At 42.8% G+C, this 17,032-nt stretch overlaps 2 protein-coding genes across 5 annotated transcripts in view; one reads left to right on the top strand and one right to left on the bottom strand.

The window, feature by feature from the left end:
• The window catches only part of mrpl41 (mitochondrial ribosomal protein L41), a 128,331-nt gene that overhangs the window by 33,012 nt on the left and 78,287 nt on the right, over positions 1–17,032 (top strand). The gene's annotated exons all lie outside the window — the stretch shown is intronic.
• The window catches only part of dph7 (diphthamide biosynthesis 7), a 33,430-nt gene that overhangs the window by 15,100 nt on the left and 1,298 nt on the right, over positions 1–17,032 (bottom strand). Inside the window, exons 2-6 of one of the 2 annotated variants that reach the window (XM_067969545.1) lie at positions 14,228–14,321; positions 11,473–11,662; positions 10,801–10,940; positions 4,462–4,549; positions 1,992–2,086 (exon numbers count right to left, since the gene is read on the bottom strand). In XM_067969545.1, coding sequence (XP_067825646.1) covers positions 1,992–2,086; positions 4,462–4,549; positions 10,801–10,940; positions 11,473–11,610 — 461 coding nt within the window. In that variant the 5' untranslated portion in view covers positions 11,611–11,662; positions 14,228–14,321. The remainder of the gene's footprint in view (positions 1–1,991; positions 2,087–4,461; positions 4,550–10,800; positions 10,941–11,472; positions 11,663–14,227; positions 14,322–17,032) is intronic. The other variant, XM_067969544.1, reaches the window with a different exon arrangement.

Below are 17,032 nucleotides of genomic sequence, written 5' to 3'. Positions count from 1 at the left end.
GAAGTTATAAAGGAATAGATTTTACAAAATATTAACACCTAGTTACTCAGCATATCAACAAGTTTAGAGGTGATAGAATTGTAGAGTGGAGAAACTGACCACAAAAACCATTCAATTAGATTATGGCTGATCTGTATCTTAACTCCATTTAGACACCTTGGTCTAATTTTAAGGTTATGCCCCCTTGTTCTGGACTCCCCAGAGGGGATAGTTTCTCTCTATCGACCCCATCAACTCCTTTAATCATCTTAAACACCTCAATTAGATCATCCCTTAATATTCTATACTCCAGGGAATGCAAGCCTAATCTATGAAACCTGGCTTCATAATTTAACCCTTTTAGTCCCAGTATTATAATTCTGTTGAATCTGCATGCACCCCCTCCAGGGCCAATATATCCTTCCTGAGGTGCGGTGCCCAGAACTGAACACAGAACTCTAAATGGGGTCTAACCAGAACTTTATATAACTGTAACATAACTTCCACCCCTTTATATTCCAGCCTCCTTGAGATAAAGGCCAACATTCCATTAGCCTTTTAAATTATTTTTTGTACCTGTCCATGAGCTTTTTTTTAAAAAAAAGATTTCTGCACTTGTATCCTACATCTCTATGCTTCTTCACAATTCCTAGCTTCTCACCATTTAGAAAATAATCTGATCTATCTTTCTTAGGTACAAAGTGGATGACTTCACATTGAATTCCATCCGCCACAGTTTTGCCCACTCACTTAATCAATGTCCCTTTGCAACTTTCCGCTCTCAGCTACACTATTTACTGTGCCATCTAACTTGGCGTCGGCAGCAAACTTGGATATATGGCTCTCCATTCCTTCATCTAAGTCATGATGGACGTCAGTTCTGGAAAGTGGAATACTCTCTACTTGTCACCCAATGTCAACATCAAGTATAGTCAGATACGGAGAAAAGGTCACCCTACCTGCCTAAACAATCTTCACCACAACCTCAGAAGGGCACACCCACTGCACAGTATCGAACGGTGACATAATGCGATATATTAGCTCATCAGTTAGGCTTGAAAACCTGGGTCTCTATACTTTATGGAGAAATACAGACTCAAGGGTGATTTGATTAACATCTATAAAATAACGATGGGAGTAGATTGTGTCCACGCTGACAAATTATTTCAGTTAGACAGGCTGGGGAGGACCAGTGGTCATGCTTATATAAGTTACACAAGGGTAGAACTAAGTTAAATGTTCGGCAGTCCTCCTTTTCCCAGAGAATAGCAGACCTATGGAACAAGTTGCTGGCTCGTGCAGTGAGTGCTGATTCACTGTATACCTTTAAAAGTTCCTGGCTGGGGTGGAGATCACATCATACAAGAGGTAGGTATCAGGTAACACAAGTCATGGTCAATGTGGTCTCATCGACTAGTTTCAATGAGCTTGGTTTGGGGGGGGGGGGGGGGGGGTAGGGAAACAGTCGGAGAGGAATTTTAAGAACATAAGAAATAGGAGCAGGAGTAGGCCAATCGGCCCCTCGAGCCGGCTCCGCCATTCAATAAGATCATGGCTGATCTGATCCTAACCTCAAATCTAAATTCATGTCCAATTTCCTGCCCGCTCCCCGTAACCCCTAATTCCCTTTACTTCTAGATTTTTCAGATTTTATTTCCCTAATTGGCCTTGGGTTTTTAATCTGGTTTCCCCCCCCCCCCCACCCCCCGGAGATTACATGGACACAGAAGGGTAGGAAATGTCTTAATCATGAAGCAGAAGGCATCACGACAGTATGGGACAGGCTAGATGGACCAGCTGGTTTTCTCCTGTCCGTCATTTTTCATACGTTCCTATATGTCACCCCAGGCCAGTCTCGTGTGCCTCCCAGCAACCAAGTTTCACCGCACCATAGTAGAGGCCTGCAATTAGTTTGTACGCTAGCTCCAGGATATTCATGAAATGGGTAGGGTGAAAATACCTTAAAAAGGAATCTCACCAACAAAGGGAAAGGAGTGGGAATAAAGACTTACTGTTCCTCTCTTCCCGTTGACCAATCTAGGGACAGAGCAAGGCATTCTGGGCCTATGTCAACATTGCACATTGGCACCAACGAGCAGCTGTTTTTCTACTGAAAGAAAAGATCACATTGAGCCACAGACAACTCTCCATTTTAACATCCACAGTTCCACTTTTTTCCCCCACCAATTTTCTCCCCTTTCCTGAAGGCATCAACTCATGGCTCAGTTAAGTTCCATGGGTATTATGTGTGAGGGTTGACTGAGTGTTTGCATCTTTTAAACTGCAGGGAGCATTACAGGCAAATCCATTCCTGTCCTCACCAGATATCCATAACATTCACACATTCCAGCAGGAGGCAGTGGATAGTGATTTGGAATAGAAACCTCACCCTGTTTTCCCCTCCCTGACACAGGGGCATTGAGGCTAATTGGAATGGAGATTAGTTAAAGCAGTATGGATCAGAGATCAAACTCTGGAAATCATGCTCAGCTACCCATGTATAAGCCCACAACGCCATCAAATCTTGATCTTCAATATCAGTGGTGTTGCGAGAATTTCATTGAAGTGGGTGTGTGAAATTTGTGTGCAATTTCTACTTGAACCGTGACTTACATCCAGCGATACAATTATAGATTTGGTCTGTCCAAACTTGTAAGTGGAGAAAGTATTTTGAGCTATGTGACACCATAGTGAACTATTCAGATACAGGTCTGTCAGAAGTGGTAGTTGCGATGATGGAAGATGTATATTTTTTATTTGTTCATTCGTTTATTCGCTGGTGAGGCCAGCATTTATTGCCCATCCCTAATTGCCCTCGAGAAGGTGGTGGTGAGCCGCCTTCTTGAACCGCTGCAGTCCGTGTGGTATTAATGTATTAAGAGCTTCACACAACATTGATTTTTCCTATAGCACACCAGTACCAAAACACTAAACAAGTCTAAAGACAACACTTGATATTTTAGTGTGCATCATGTAATTTGACCATTTTACAGAATAGAATTTAAACTTTGCCCACAGCACACAGTCAAACAATAAAATTACTAACTGCTCCTATAAAAGGTAACCACATAAAGCCAGGGGACTGATCCCAGCTGCAGCCTGTGGTGAATTATCTTTACAAGTTAAAATATATGCTTCAAACTCAACTGCCCTTGCAATAATGGAGATACGTTTTCTAGTATCCCTATGATCAACTTCATACAAAGACCAGAAAATTTTTCTTCATGATGAGCAAGAAGCCAAAACCGCAACTTCAAATAAGCAGCTTCAATTAACAACCTTCCGGAGCGTTCCTGGTCATTACAGATAGCATCATGACCAGCTGGAATAATTATGACACCACATGGGGCATTAAAATAATAATGTGTTCTCAATGGCTCAGTGGATGCTGCAAAATGTGCACATGTTCATATCAAGTGAGGACAAAATCAAGCACAGCTGTGATTAATGAACACTCACTATCTGGCCTCACAAATGAAGAATGACCACTTCAGAGAGTTACTGGAGAGCGGTCCATGACCGCAGAATCATATCAATGCAAGGGCAAGAGGAATCACCTTGATCGGGGATAGGGTAAACACAAACAATTTCGAAGCTGAACGAACGGTGAATTGGGAGTAAGAGAGATTAAAGAGACAACATTAGGACAGGAGGAAGTTTGGAGGTACTTATCTTGACGGCAACAGTATGACAGCATCAGGACTAAGAGGTCTTATTGGAATCTAGAAAATAAGATGATCGAACAAACCTGGTGGGATAAAGCTTGAAGGTGAAAGCTTGATTAGCCATCCTACAATAAGTTTTATTTTCTATTGCCCTCGCTCTTTCATGTTTCTCCCATGACTTAACAGAGTAGGGATACCAGCTCCCAGGCCATCACCTAACCTGCTCTTGGCCACTGTTGGGAAACATGCAAGACCAACCTACACAAGAACTCCTCTCCAACTGTGCTTCTCCTACAAGGAAATATCTAACTCACAAAGCGACACAGGTGGGACCTGCAACTCAGCAGAGTGGGGAGCAAGTAGTTTTATTCCTAATTTAGAATTTTCTTAAAAACTTATAACGCAAGACTGAATGTTCAAGAACTGGCACGGAGTGCATTAAAGTTATATTAAAATTAAAGTTCACTGACTTTTTAGTTCAGTTTGTGGATACTTTATTTTTGCACGTGAACTGGAAGATAAGGCCATATTCCAAACAGGATTTCATTATAAATTCCCCCTTTAGCATTTCCCTATATCAATCACGAGTAATTGGTTCACTACTATTTTCCCACCATTAGGAACTGAGGACACAGGCCACACCCAACAATCTTGATATTTGAATGGAAAATATTAAATTCAGTTAAACCATCATTTTAAATGCATTGTGCAATGTATATAGCAAAATCACACAAAGATAAAATAAACAACGTACAGGTGATTAACATCTCAAATACTTTCCTTTAATAATCACTTCAAAAAAAATGAATTCACATACCTCACATGGTATCAGATTACACAGCTCCAGACTTCCCTCAGCATTCGCTATGCCAAGTACAGGATGCCCAGCCACTGGTACATGACACCTGCAGTCAAAATAGGTTTCGATTACACTCCAACTATCAAAGTGCACATTTCACTGGATAGAAAACTAGTCAAAGTTTCAGTTAACCAAAATACCAGACATTTAAGAATCATGCTTCCTCAAATGATAGGTGCACTCCTCAGTATCAAATAAGACATGCAGCTCACAAAAACCCAGGTTAGGTCCCCAGTCTGCGCTGAGTTAGCTATCAGCTGGGACAGCAGGACTGCTACAGCTGGCCCATCATTGGGTTAGAAGAGGGATTGTTCTAATTAATTTGGCCATGGTTCCAGTCCTAACTGCTACAAAGTACAGCACCACGGGTGGCTCAGCTGTACAGGTAGGTTTTGGGGGGGAGGGGGCAGAGGAAGATCAGGAAAGCAATAGCGATAGGGGATCCAATAGTCAGGGGAACAGACATCCTTTCTGCAGCTGCAGCCGCGATTCCAGGATGGTATGTTGCTTCCCTGGTGCCAGGGTCAAGGATGTCACTGAACGGCTGCAGAACATTCTGAAGGGGGAGGGTGAACAGCCAGAGGTCATGGTCCATATCGGTACCAATGACATACATAGAAAGAGGGATGAGGTCCTGCAGGCAGATTTTAGGGAGCTGGGAAAGAGATTAATAAGCAGGACCTCATACAGCAGATGAATGCGTGGCTGGAGAGATGGTGCAGGAGGGAGAGCTTTAGATTCCTGGGGCATTGGGACCGGTTCTGGGGGAGGTGGAACCTGTACAGGCCAGACAGGTTGCACCTCAACAGAGTTGGGACCAATGTCCTCGCACGGGGAGCTTTCACTAGTGGTGTGGGGGGGGGGGGGGGGTAGGGTTTAAGCTAATTTGGCAGGGGGGTGGGCACCAGGATCCAGCATTGGGAACAAGAAACAAGGTGCACAAAGGATTGGGAGAGAGATAGCACTAGAGTAAGAAATAGTACAGTATTAGGTAGGATCAGATTAAGTGAGAATACAAGGTCTCAGATAGGTTTACAGTGCATGTGTGTAAACACACGAAGCGTGGTAAATACGGTTGGTGAGCTGCAGGTGCAAATAGCCACACGGGAATATGATGTTGTGGCGATAACGGAGACCTGGCTCAAAAAAGGACAGGATTGGGTGCTAAATATTCCTGGATACAAGGTGTTCAGCAAAGATAGGGAAGGAAAGAAAGGAGGTGGGGGGTGTTGGCAGTATTGATCAATGAGAATATTGCTACCCAGGGTCAAGGACAGAATCTAGTTGGTTAGAGTTAAGAAATAATAGAGGTGCCACTACACAATTGGGTGTATTCTATTGGCTACCAACTAGTGGGAAGGATATTGGAGCAAATTTGCAGGGAAATTACACAGAGGTTTTGGAGCCATTGAGTAGTGATAATGGAGGACTTCAATTATCCTAATATAGACTGGGATAGTAATAGTGTGAAGGGCAGAGAGGGGGAAGAATTTCTGAAGTGTGTTCAGGAGAACTTTCTTGATCAGCATGTTTCCAGCCTAACGAGGAAGGAAGCATTGCTGGATCTGGTTCTGGGGAATGAGGTGGGTCAAGTGTCAGTAGGGGAACATTTAGGGAACAGTTGTAAGATTAGCTATGGAAAAGGACAAGGAGCAATCTAGATAAAAATACTTAACTGGAGGAAAGCCAATTTCAGTGGGTTGAGAACGGATCTAGCCAGAGTAAACTGGAATCAAAGATTGGCAGGCAAAACTGTAATCGAACAATGGACAGCCTTTAAAGAGGAAATGGGCTGGGTACAGTTTAGGTACATTCCCAAGGGGGGAAAAGGTAGGGCAACCAAAGCCAGAGCGCCCTGGATGACAAAAGAGATAGAGAGTAAGATGAAGCAGAGAAATGGGGCATATGACAGATGTCAGGTTGATAATAAGTGAGAACCAGGCTGAATATAGAAAGTTCAGAGGGGAAGTGAAAAAGGAAATAAAAGAGGCAGAGAGAGAGTATGAGAATAGACTGGAAACTAACATAAAAGGGAATCCAAAAGTCTTCTATAGGCATATAAATAGTAAACGGGTAGTAAGAAGAGGGGTGAGGCCAATTAGGGACCAAAAAGGAGACCGACGCATGGAGGCAGAGGGCATGGCTGAGGTACTAAATGAGTTCTTTGCATCTATCTTTACCAAGGAAGAGGATGCTGCTAAAGTCACAGTAAAAGGAGGTAGCTGAGATACTGGATGGACTAAAAATTGATAGAGGAGGTACTAGAAAGGCTGGCTGTACTTAAAAGTAGGTAAGTCACCAGGTCCAGATGGGATCCATCTTAGGTTGCTGAGGGAAGTAAGTGTGGAAATTGCAGAGGTACTGGCCACAATCTTCCAATCATCCTTAGATACGGGGTGGCGCCAGAGGACTGGAGAATTGCAAATGTTACACCCTTGTTCAAAAAAGGGTGTAAGGATAAACCAAGCAACTACATCAAGGCAGCATTTGACCGAGTGTGGCACCAAGGAGCCCTAGTAAAATTGAAGTCAGGAGGAATCAGGGGGAAAACTCTCCAGTGGCTGGAGTCATACCTAGCACAAAGGAAGATGGTAGTGGTTGTTTGGAGGCCAATCATCTCAGCCCCAGGACATTGCTGCAGGAGTTCCTCAGGGCAGTGTCCTTGGCCCAACCATCGTCAACTGCTTCACCAATGACCTTCCCTCCATCATAAGGTCAGAAATGGGGATGTTCCCTGATGATTGCAGTGTTCAGTTCCATTCGCAACCCCTCAGACAATGAAGCAGTCCGTGCCCGCATGCAGCAAGACCTGGACAACATCCAGGCTTGGGCTGATAACTGGCAAGTAACATTCACGCCAGACAAGTGTCAGGCAATGACCATCTCCAACAAGAGAGAGTCTAACCACCTCCCCTTGACATGCAACGGCATTACCATCGCCGAATCCCCCACCATCAACATCCTGGGGGTCACCATTGACCAGAAACTTAACTGGACCAGCCACATAAATACTGTGGCTACAAGTGCAGGTCAGAGGCTGGGTATTCTGCAGCGAGTGACTCACCTCCTGATTCCCCAAAGCCTTTCACCATCTACAAGGCACAAGTCAGGAGTGTGACAGAATACTCGCCACTTGCCTGGATCAGTGCAGCTCCAACAACACTCGAGACGCTGGACACCATCCAGGACAAAGCAGCCACTTGATTGGCACCCCATCCACCATCCTAAACATTCACTCCCTTCACCACCGGCGCACCGTGGCTGCAGTACGTACATCTACAGGATGCACTGCAGCAACTCGCCAAGGCTTCTTCAACAGCACCTCCCAAACCCACAACCTCTACCACCTAAAATGACAAGGGCAGCAGGCACATGGGAACACCACACCTGCACGTTCCCCTCCAAGTCACACACCATCCCGACTTGGAAATATATCGCCGTTCCTTCATCGTCGCTGGGTCAAAATCCTGGAACTCCCTTCCTAACAGCACTGTGGGAGAACTTTCACCACACGGATTGCAGCGGTTCATGGCGGCAGCTCACTACCACCTTCTCAAGGGCAATTAGGGATGGACAATAAATGCTGGCCTTGCCAGCGACACCCACATCCCATGAACAAATAAAAAAGGCCAGTCAGGTGGTGGGAAAAGGTTTAGAAACAATAATCCAGGACAAAATTAACAGTCGCTTGGACAAGCGTGGATTAATTAAGGAATGCCAGGACGGATTTGTTGACGGCAAATTGTGTTTAACTAACTTGATTGAGTTTTTTGATGAGGGTAATGTGGTTGATGTGGTGTATATCAAACGCCTTTTAAAATCATAAAGTGCCACATAATAGACTTGTCAGCAAAGTTGAAGCCCTTGGAATAAAAAGGACAGTGACAGCATGGATACAGAATTGGCTAAGTGACAGGAAACAGACGGCAGTGGTGAATGGTTGTTTTTTGGACTGGAGGAAGGTATATAGTGGTGTTCCCCAGGGGTCAGTACTAAGACCACTGCTTTTCTTGATATATATTAAATGACTTGGACTTGGGTGTACAGGGCACAATTTCAAAACTTGCAGATAACATAAAACTTGGAAGTGTAGTGAACAGTGAGGAGGATAGTAATAGACTTCAAGAGGACAGGCAGGCTGGTGGACACGTGGCAGATTAAATTTAATGCAGAGAAGAGCGAAGTGATACATTTTGCTAGGAAGAACAAGGAGAGGCAATACAAACTAAAGGGTACAATTCTAAAGGGGGTGCAGGAACAGAGAGACCTGGGGCCAAAGGTGACTCGAGGAAAACTTTTTTTTTTAAACACAGCGAGTGGTTTTTCAAAGGGAAAATGGATAAGTACTTGAAGGGAAAAAATTTGCAGGTCTACGGGGAAAGGGCGATGGAGTGGGATTAGCTGGATTGCTCTTGCAGGTGAAACTGGCATGGATACGATGGGCCGAATGGCTTCTTCTGTGCTGTAATTTTCTGTGATTCCATGATTCCACGGTGGCAGGGCAGGTTGAGAAAGTATAAAAAGCATACGAGATCCTGGGCTTTATAAATAGAGGCGAAGAGTAGAAAAGCAAAGAAGCTACGATGAACCTTTATAAAACACTGGTTCGGCCACAACTGGAGTATTGTGTCCAATTCTGGGCACTGCACTTTAGGAAGGATGTGAAGGCCTTAGAGAGGGTGCAGAAAAGATTTACTAGAATGGTTCCAGGGATGAAGGACTTCAGTTACGTAGATAGACTGGAGACGCGGGGGTTGTTCTCTTTAAAGCAGAGAAGGTTGAGAGGAGATTTGACAGACGTGTTCAAAATCATGAGGGGTCTAGACAGAGTAGATGGAGAGAAACTGTTCCTATTGGCGGACGGGTCAAGAACCAGAGGACACACATTTAAGGTGATTGGCAAAAGAACCAAAGGTGACTCGAGGAAAACTTTTTTTTTAAACACAGCGAGTGGTTTTTCAAAGGGAAAATGGATAAGTACTTGAAGGGAAAGGGCGAGGGAGTGGGACTCGCTGGATTGCTCTTGCAGAAAGCCAGCACGGGCTCGACAGGCCAATTGGCCTCCTTCTGTGCTGTAATCATTTTATGATTCTGTAATAAGTGACTGTTAAAAATTTCAGGTCTGTACAAGATATTCCTTCGGGTTCAGCGTCACTGGTCTCTCCCATAAGCAGATCCGGCATTCCTTACCATCAGGAATTTACTGTTACTGCCCAATATCTAGTTACACAATAAGATGGCCCAGAGGTCATAACAATGAAAAGCCCTTGTTATGTGAACTGGGTACTACAATCTCTCACATTTCCCAGTGTTCGTTTCTCTTATCTTCCGAAAGGCAGACTGATTAACAGTTTAGTAAGACAAGAACAATTATAAACAGCTGATTCAACTTACAAATAATAAGTGAACGAACAGTTAACATTTAGAGTGAATATTAATCTATTTTGTACTCACAACAAAGAAATACAAAGTACGTCACACTGCCATTAGCAGGCTAAATATACTTTTCTTACCAGCAACTTCACTAAGCTTAGGAGAGAATCCTCCCTCCTCGTGTCGTGCTCCCGCTCTCTCAGACTCCATCTTACTTAGCTGGACTGAAGACCACAGGCTTGACCTCTGACCCACTCCAAGCCTCCACATCCAAGGATTAGCCAGCTGAGCTGCCAGTCAAACCAGCTACCACCCTCTTAGGTGTGAGCTTCCCTGGCAGTACCCCCCCCCCCACCCCCAAATGAAGCCATTCCAACATATTGCAACCAATTTCCTCTCTAATGTGTTAGCATCTCATTGCCTCAAACTGATGGGGTATGCGAAAAATACAATCCTTTGATAGATGCTAAATTCTAATCCGCATTCCCAAAAGCTGTATGTTTTGGATTTAACCTCTGCTGAGCTGAATTTAACTTAATATCAGTATCATAATAAAAACTGCCCAAAAGTCCTCCTAGGTTAAATGGTCAAAAATCTCAAAACATTAGTTACCTTTATTGGAAGGAGCACATGTGGATGACAAATGACAACAGGATTGGGCTCAACTACGAGACACCGCACCATGGTCAAACAGCTTGCTGCTACTCACTGTCTAGGCTCATATGTGAAGAATGGTGATTTGGATGAGATACAGGTGGGTTGCCAACACATTAGAAGAGCTGCCCAGAATGAGTCGATACTTTCTGGAGGTGGTGAGACAAATGGGACGGGAGAGCTAGATTTTACTGGCTACATAGGGAAGGGGAATCGATCAATGGACAACAATCTATGTGACACCGTACTCCCTGTTTGTTTAATGCTTACCATTTGAGATCTAATATTGCAGGCATTTCAATCCTCTGTATTTCTGTTAATGGAGAATAAAGCTGATCCTGATGGAAGCAGTAGAGGTAAAGACGTCCCTGTCGCAGGTGGGGCTCATTACTTTCAGAATCTCCTGCACCCTGAAAAAGTCGAAGTTACAAGCAAATCAATTATAAACCCCAATGAGTCAAATACAAAACTGCTAATCAGTGCAAATTGCAAGATGTGGATCTTTGTAAAATTTGATTCTGAGGGAGGTATTTCAACTATGAAAGGAATCATAGCTGAGCTCGATCCTGCCCTCAACAGTCATCTCTACACACACACTGTGCAAGAAGTCAGCAGGCAGCAATCAGGGGTGTTGAGCCCAAGCTGTTTTTTTTAAATTCTCCACATCCCAGGAATTTTCAAGACAATTGTGGTATCCTCACTGTTGCCCAGCTGAGATCAGCTGAAGCAGCACAGGCCAGAATTGAATCGGAGACCTTCCTAATCTGTATTGATCAGTACCACACCAGGTCATACCATCATGAGAACTCCTGCTTTGGTTTATTCAAAACCTACATTGCACTCCAGTCTTCAAGTCAGATCAGACTGCAACACTCCTAATGATAAATAAAGATGGACCTACTATGCATCAACTGAGTTCTCTCCCCATGCGTGGCACTGTACCTTCTCAGGCTTCTTTAGTTGGTAAGTACCACAGGTCAGTACATTATGCCATGTGTCAATGGGGCACCACTCAACAGCATCCGCACTATACTCTGTATCCACCACCTGCAGGGTTCGAGCCGTGCATCGAGCCTCCATGTCAATCACTCATTCCAGGACCTAGTGTAATCATTCAGAAGAACTGCAGCATCTGAAAGGAGAAAACTGACATTTAACTTCCAATCAAGAAAGGCCATGGCAAAATCCACCAATACAAAAAAAGACATTTTAATTGTTTAGCAAATCAGTACTCCCAACTAGGAATGGTAAGTGGCACAAAAGGCAATATTACAATTCTATATAAAAATACATATATTTTACAAAACATTTAATAAATTAGGCAAGTATCTTCTCAATTGCCTTAACCATAAAAATTGAATCTTAAATAAGTAAATCCAAATTAGATGTATTTTATCTTTGGTGATTTTTATGCTGAAAGTTAGCACCAAGAAAAAGAAAACCTTCCCATTTCAGGCACCTAATGTCAGCATCAAGGGTTCACATCAGGCAAAGCACAGTTAGATAGAGTGAAGCTCTCTCTATTCTGCTTGAACAATGTGCTTTTGTCCCAATTCAATAACACCTACTGTAGCAGTAAGCCATTTGATTCCCACACTGGCTATTCTTATGGTCTGAGTTACCATTTTGGTGCCAAACCAGAGTTTTGTACTGGAAGTGCATTGGGGTTGACAACACATTGCGTATAGGACCCTAACATCCAATCCCAACTGGGGTTCAATTTATTTACTCAAATACTTTGAGTAAATAAATTACTTTAAAGTTGTACAAACCCACTACTTTGATTATAAAAGTACTGAAAAAATTTGTTTTAAAACAAAGTAGTTTTGCAGATGTTAATATAATAAACCACATTCATTTATAGGTCAAATGATCATGTCTCTTTAGATGAATACGAGAAACATTAACTTTACAACAGGACTCAGGTCAGGCTTTGTCTGAAGATAGAACATGCTAAGTAGAAGGGTCTGTAGAGTACATTTAACTCTTCCCTGTCTCATCTCCGGCTTTCAACCTCACTCTGTTGCAACCTCTCCTTTTTCTACTTTATGAATTCTGCTATGATCACTATTCCTCTGAATTTCCCTCTTTTGTCCGTCCTAAGCTCCAAATACACTCACATACATGCTCTTCCTCCTCCTCTCTGAAATCAGGACTCATCACACCATCTCCTACTCTAATAATCTTTCCTAGGATTTCAAAAATGTGGAGCTCCTTACTTCCTTCAGTTTTTCCTTCCTCCTAAACATCTTTCAAAACTAAGTATGGTGTCACCTAACCACTATTTCTTGACCACTCTCAGCTTCCCTTCAACCTTGGTCATGTCCTGTACCATGGGTCTTGACCCTTCACTTTGCATTCTCAATAAAAAATATTTGACATTTTATAGCTACACAACGAAGGGAGTCAGCAGAAAAAGAGAGGTCAGGAGACTTGCCATTTTCTACTAAACAATGGAATATTTTACACTACTTTAAGAAAAATGTAAAGGGGTATGAGGAAAGGGCACGGGAATTGGACTAAGTGGACAGATTTTTCAGAGCCGGCAAGGGTGTGATAGGCCAAATGGCCTCCTCCTGTGCTGTAGGATTCTATTTAGATCAACTATGCAATTGGGCAGACAAATGGCAAATTAAATTTAACAGAAATATTTGCCTACATACCAGTCATTGCATTTCAAAATATTTCTTTGCATTTCCTACCTTGAGCTGTCTGAATGTGATATGGTGCTATTATATAAACAGAGGTATCATTTATTAAATGTAAAGTCTTTCACGTTGGTTGAAAAACCATGCATAAGTATACAATAAGTGAAATTGCATTGGCAGAAGGAAACTTAGAAAGGGGCCAAAGAGTGATGGTAAACTCATCACTTTTTTTGGGATAATAAGAACACTGAGAGATCCAGCCAGAACAGTAGATCTCCAGAGGTCTTGCTAAGGCTATACAATGCTCCATGAGTATTGTGGCATGTTTACCAGAAGTGAACAAAGAAAGGGTAGCAAAATGGATTAACAACTGGTTAGAAGGGAAGAAACAGAGTAGGCGGTAAGGGCAATTTCTCAGTGGTTGAAAGTGGGTAGCAGTGTGCACACTGCTACCCACTTTCAACCACTGAGAAATTGCCCTTACCGCCTACTCTGTTTCTTCCCTTCTAACCAGTTGTTAATCCATTTTGCTACCCTTTCTGTTCATTGTATCCATCAATTATTTGGATATATGGCTAGAAGGAGTGTTATCCAAAATTGCAGATGGTACTAAAATAGGAAGAATAGTAAATAATTCAAAGGACCAAAGAAAGTTGCATGGGGATATTGATAAGATGGTGGAATAGGCAAAAAAGTGGCAGTGGTTAAGGGGTCCAGAAGCAGGGGACGTAGATAAAAGATTAAGTGTAAGCGATTTAGGACAGAGAGCAGGAGAAACATTTTTACACAGATGGTTGTAAGGCTGTGTAATGCCTCACAATCCTCTGTGTAAAAATGATTGAAGCAGAGATCATGTCAACGTTAGATAGGTCAGGGAGCTAAAGGGATTTAGGAACAAAGCAGGCTGCTGGGATTAAGACTGCTGATCCTATGGAGGATAAACACCAATACAGACTGGTTGGGCCAAACTGCCTGTTTCCATGTCGTAATTTCTATGTAGAGTTAATTTGAGTGGCAGTATAATGAATAGCACCGTATATACTCTTTACCAAGCTTTCAAGTTGCATTGACAGTGATTCAAGTCAGCTCCCATGTTTATTTTCTGCAGATTTCCAATCTCAGACACACCATCATAACGAGTAACTAAGCAGGGGGAAGAAAATAGGAAATTACATACAAAAAGTGAAATTGGAGGAATATTCCTTAATTACTGTTGGTCAACCACAACACCAAACTGGCATATTCATCTTCATTTAGCCAGCTCAGTGTTTAAATTGCACTAGTAAAACAGCTATTTTTTGTGTAGTTGTTTACAAAAATGCAATCTGAGCACTGCATGCTGCAGTGGAAGTGTGGAAGACGACTAATGAAAGAAAGTTGCTCTGGGGACACAAACTATTGAAGACACCCCCCACATAACACACACAATGTGTCCTCTGGGACTTCTGACATTAATACAGTAGAGGTTCTACATAGAATCAAGGACTCAAAACCAATAAATTCCCTGAATGAAATAAACTGCAAAGCTCTTAAATAGGCAATGAAGATTTGTGTAACAGTCACTCATTTAAGATGGAATTTTTTCACAAAAAGGACAGTGGGCTTGTACAATAAGTTACCAGGGAAGGCTTTGAAGCAAACAGCATAATTAGGTTCAAGAGGCAATTAGATGAGTTCTGAAGAGATATGGGGATATGGCAATACAGCAGAGGCGCAGAGTTGGGATCTTGTCAAGCCTAACGCCCATTTCTTGCTCCTGAAAGCTCGAGATTAACAGAAAGGAAAGTACAACGATAAGACACCCAATGCACTGTGCCACAGAGGGATGCTGTAGAGTTTGCATCCATGTTTCACACACTTGTAACTATTTGGTTGACTGAGCAGGAACCATAGGCTTGTATTCCCTTGAGTATAGAAGATGAAATGGTGATCTAATTGAGGTGTTTAAGATGATTAAAAGATTTGATAGGGTAGATAGAGAGAGAAACTATTTCCTCCGCTGGGGGAGTCCAGAACAAAAGAGCATAACCTTAAAATTAGAGCTAGGCCATTCAGGGGTGATGTCAGGAAGCACTTCTTCACACAAAGGGTAGTGGAAATCTGGAAAATGCCCCCCCCAAAAAAAAACTTGGCGGTTGGGAGTTAATTGAAAATTTTAAAACTGAGATTGACAGATTTTTGTTAGGCAAGGGTCTTAAGTGTTACAGAGCCAAGGCAGGTAAATGGAGTTAAGATACAGATCAGCCATGATCTAACTGAATGGCAGAACAGGCTTGAAGGGCTGAATGGCTTACTCCTGTTCCTATGTTCCCCAGAAACAGTGCATGAAAAATCAGAGATAATGATAACCCTTTCTTCCAAAACTATCAACTCATTCAGTTGGAGTGACACGCACTCATTTTCGTCTGTATTTAGTGAATTTTGCTCCTAAAAATAAACAACTCCATTTGTAATTTGCCTCATGCTTTTTGATTATAAATCTCACTCCAAAGACTTTCCAGATGTTGACAGTCCTGCCACACTGCCAGAGAGCACTTCTGAGCAGCCAATTTCAAAGCAACATTCACAGAAACCTGAAAGCAGGTCACCTGCCCAGGGATGATGCATGGTACAGGCAGATGAGAGAAAAGTGAAAAAATCCTTTATAAAAAACACAGGTTGCATTATATATACACCCTTAACAATAACTCCAAAAATACCAGTTTTACCACTGTACTCAACTTCCTAACAAAACAATTCCTAGATTCTTTACGTAATTCCTGAATTCATGTCAACAAACAAGATAATTGTTTAAAAAGGAAAGAAATCTCCCACAGTGGCTCAGCAAGTTTATTTAGTGAGTAGCTGAGTCATACAGACATGAGGGTCACAAGTTCAATTCCCATTCTCTGCTGGGTTAGTGGATCTCAGACAGGGTAGCAGTTGGGAGTGCTACAATTGCCTCAGAGCCTCTGGGTTAAGGAGGGGACGATTAGCTAGAGTATGTATTCCTGATCACTACCCAGTGACGCCAGCTGGATAGTGCGTGGACATCAAGGGAGCACACAAATACCCTGACATTCATTGCCTTGGCACCTCGGTGAGGTACTTGGGCACCTGTCATAAGAGTCCTGAGGGAAGGACGAGACAAAACAAGCGAGAAGAAATTAAAACCAGAAATCTAGAGGGAACTATTTAAATTCCAAGTACTATCTCATACATTGAAAATAAATACATTTTTTCTAGAACATATTGGATTTTAAAACCAGGACATTTTTGCTAGGTAGGTAGCTGTGATGTGACCAATAAGCAAGAATCTTACATTGATGCCACTCAACATGATGCATCCGTGCCAATCTAGAATACAAACACTAGCCAATAACTTCAAAAAAGCTGACAAAGGCACTATATAGCCCCTGCAAAACCAGATCAAAGACATTGCACCCCAAGCAATCCCCACCCTTTCACAGACAACCTCTTCTTCAACCCATCCAGTCCATACTGGACCTCTTCTCACCCTCTTTCCCCCCCCCCCCCCTCCAGCAAGATTAAGTTGGCACTCTCCTTCCATCCTACCCTGTTCAACCTGGTACTCTTACCTCCCCGAGTTCACTTTTTAGCTTTCCACACCCAGTTAATGCTGGCACTATCCTTCCTCCCCCACCCCAAAGCACTGTTTCCAACTTCTCCCTAAAGCACTGCTCTCAGCTTTTGCCCATTTTCCTCTCCCCTCCATTACCAGCCACTTGCCTCTTCCCTCTATTGCCATCTCTTTATTTCCCGCTTCATTGCCATCAATTTCTCCTCCCTCTTTCACCACCCTTCCATTCCATTTCCCCTTTGGCACTCATTCTGCCAGCCCCCCTTGCCTTTGT

The sequence above is a fragment of the Heptranchias perlo genome, chromosome 31, assembly GCF_035084215.1.
Source record: "Heptranchias perlo isolate sHepPer1 chromosome 31, sHepPer1.hap1, whole genome shotgun sequence".
NCBI classification, from domain to species: Eukaryota; Metazoa; Chordata; class Chondrichthyes; order Hexanchiformes; family Hexanchidae; genus Heptranchias; species Heptranchias perlo.
The sequence above is the reverse complement of the archived record's forward strand: the minus strand, read 5'-3'. Positions and strand labels throughout refer to the sequence as shown.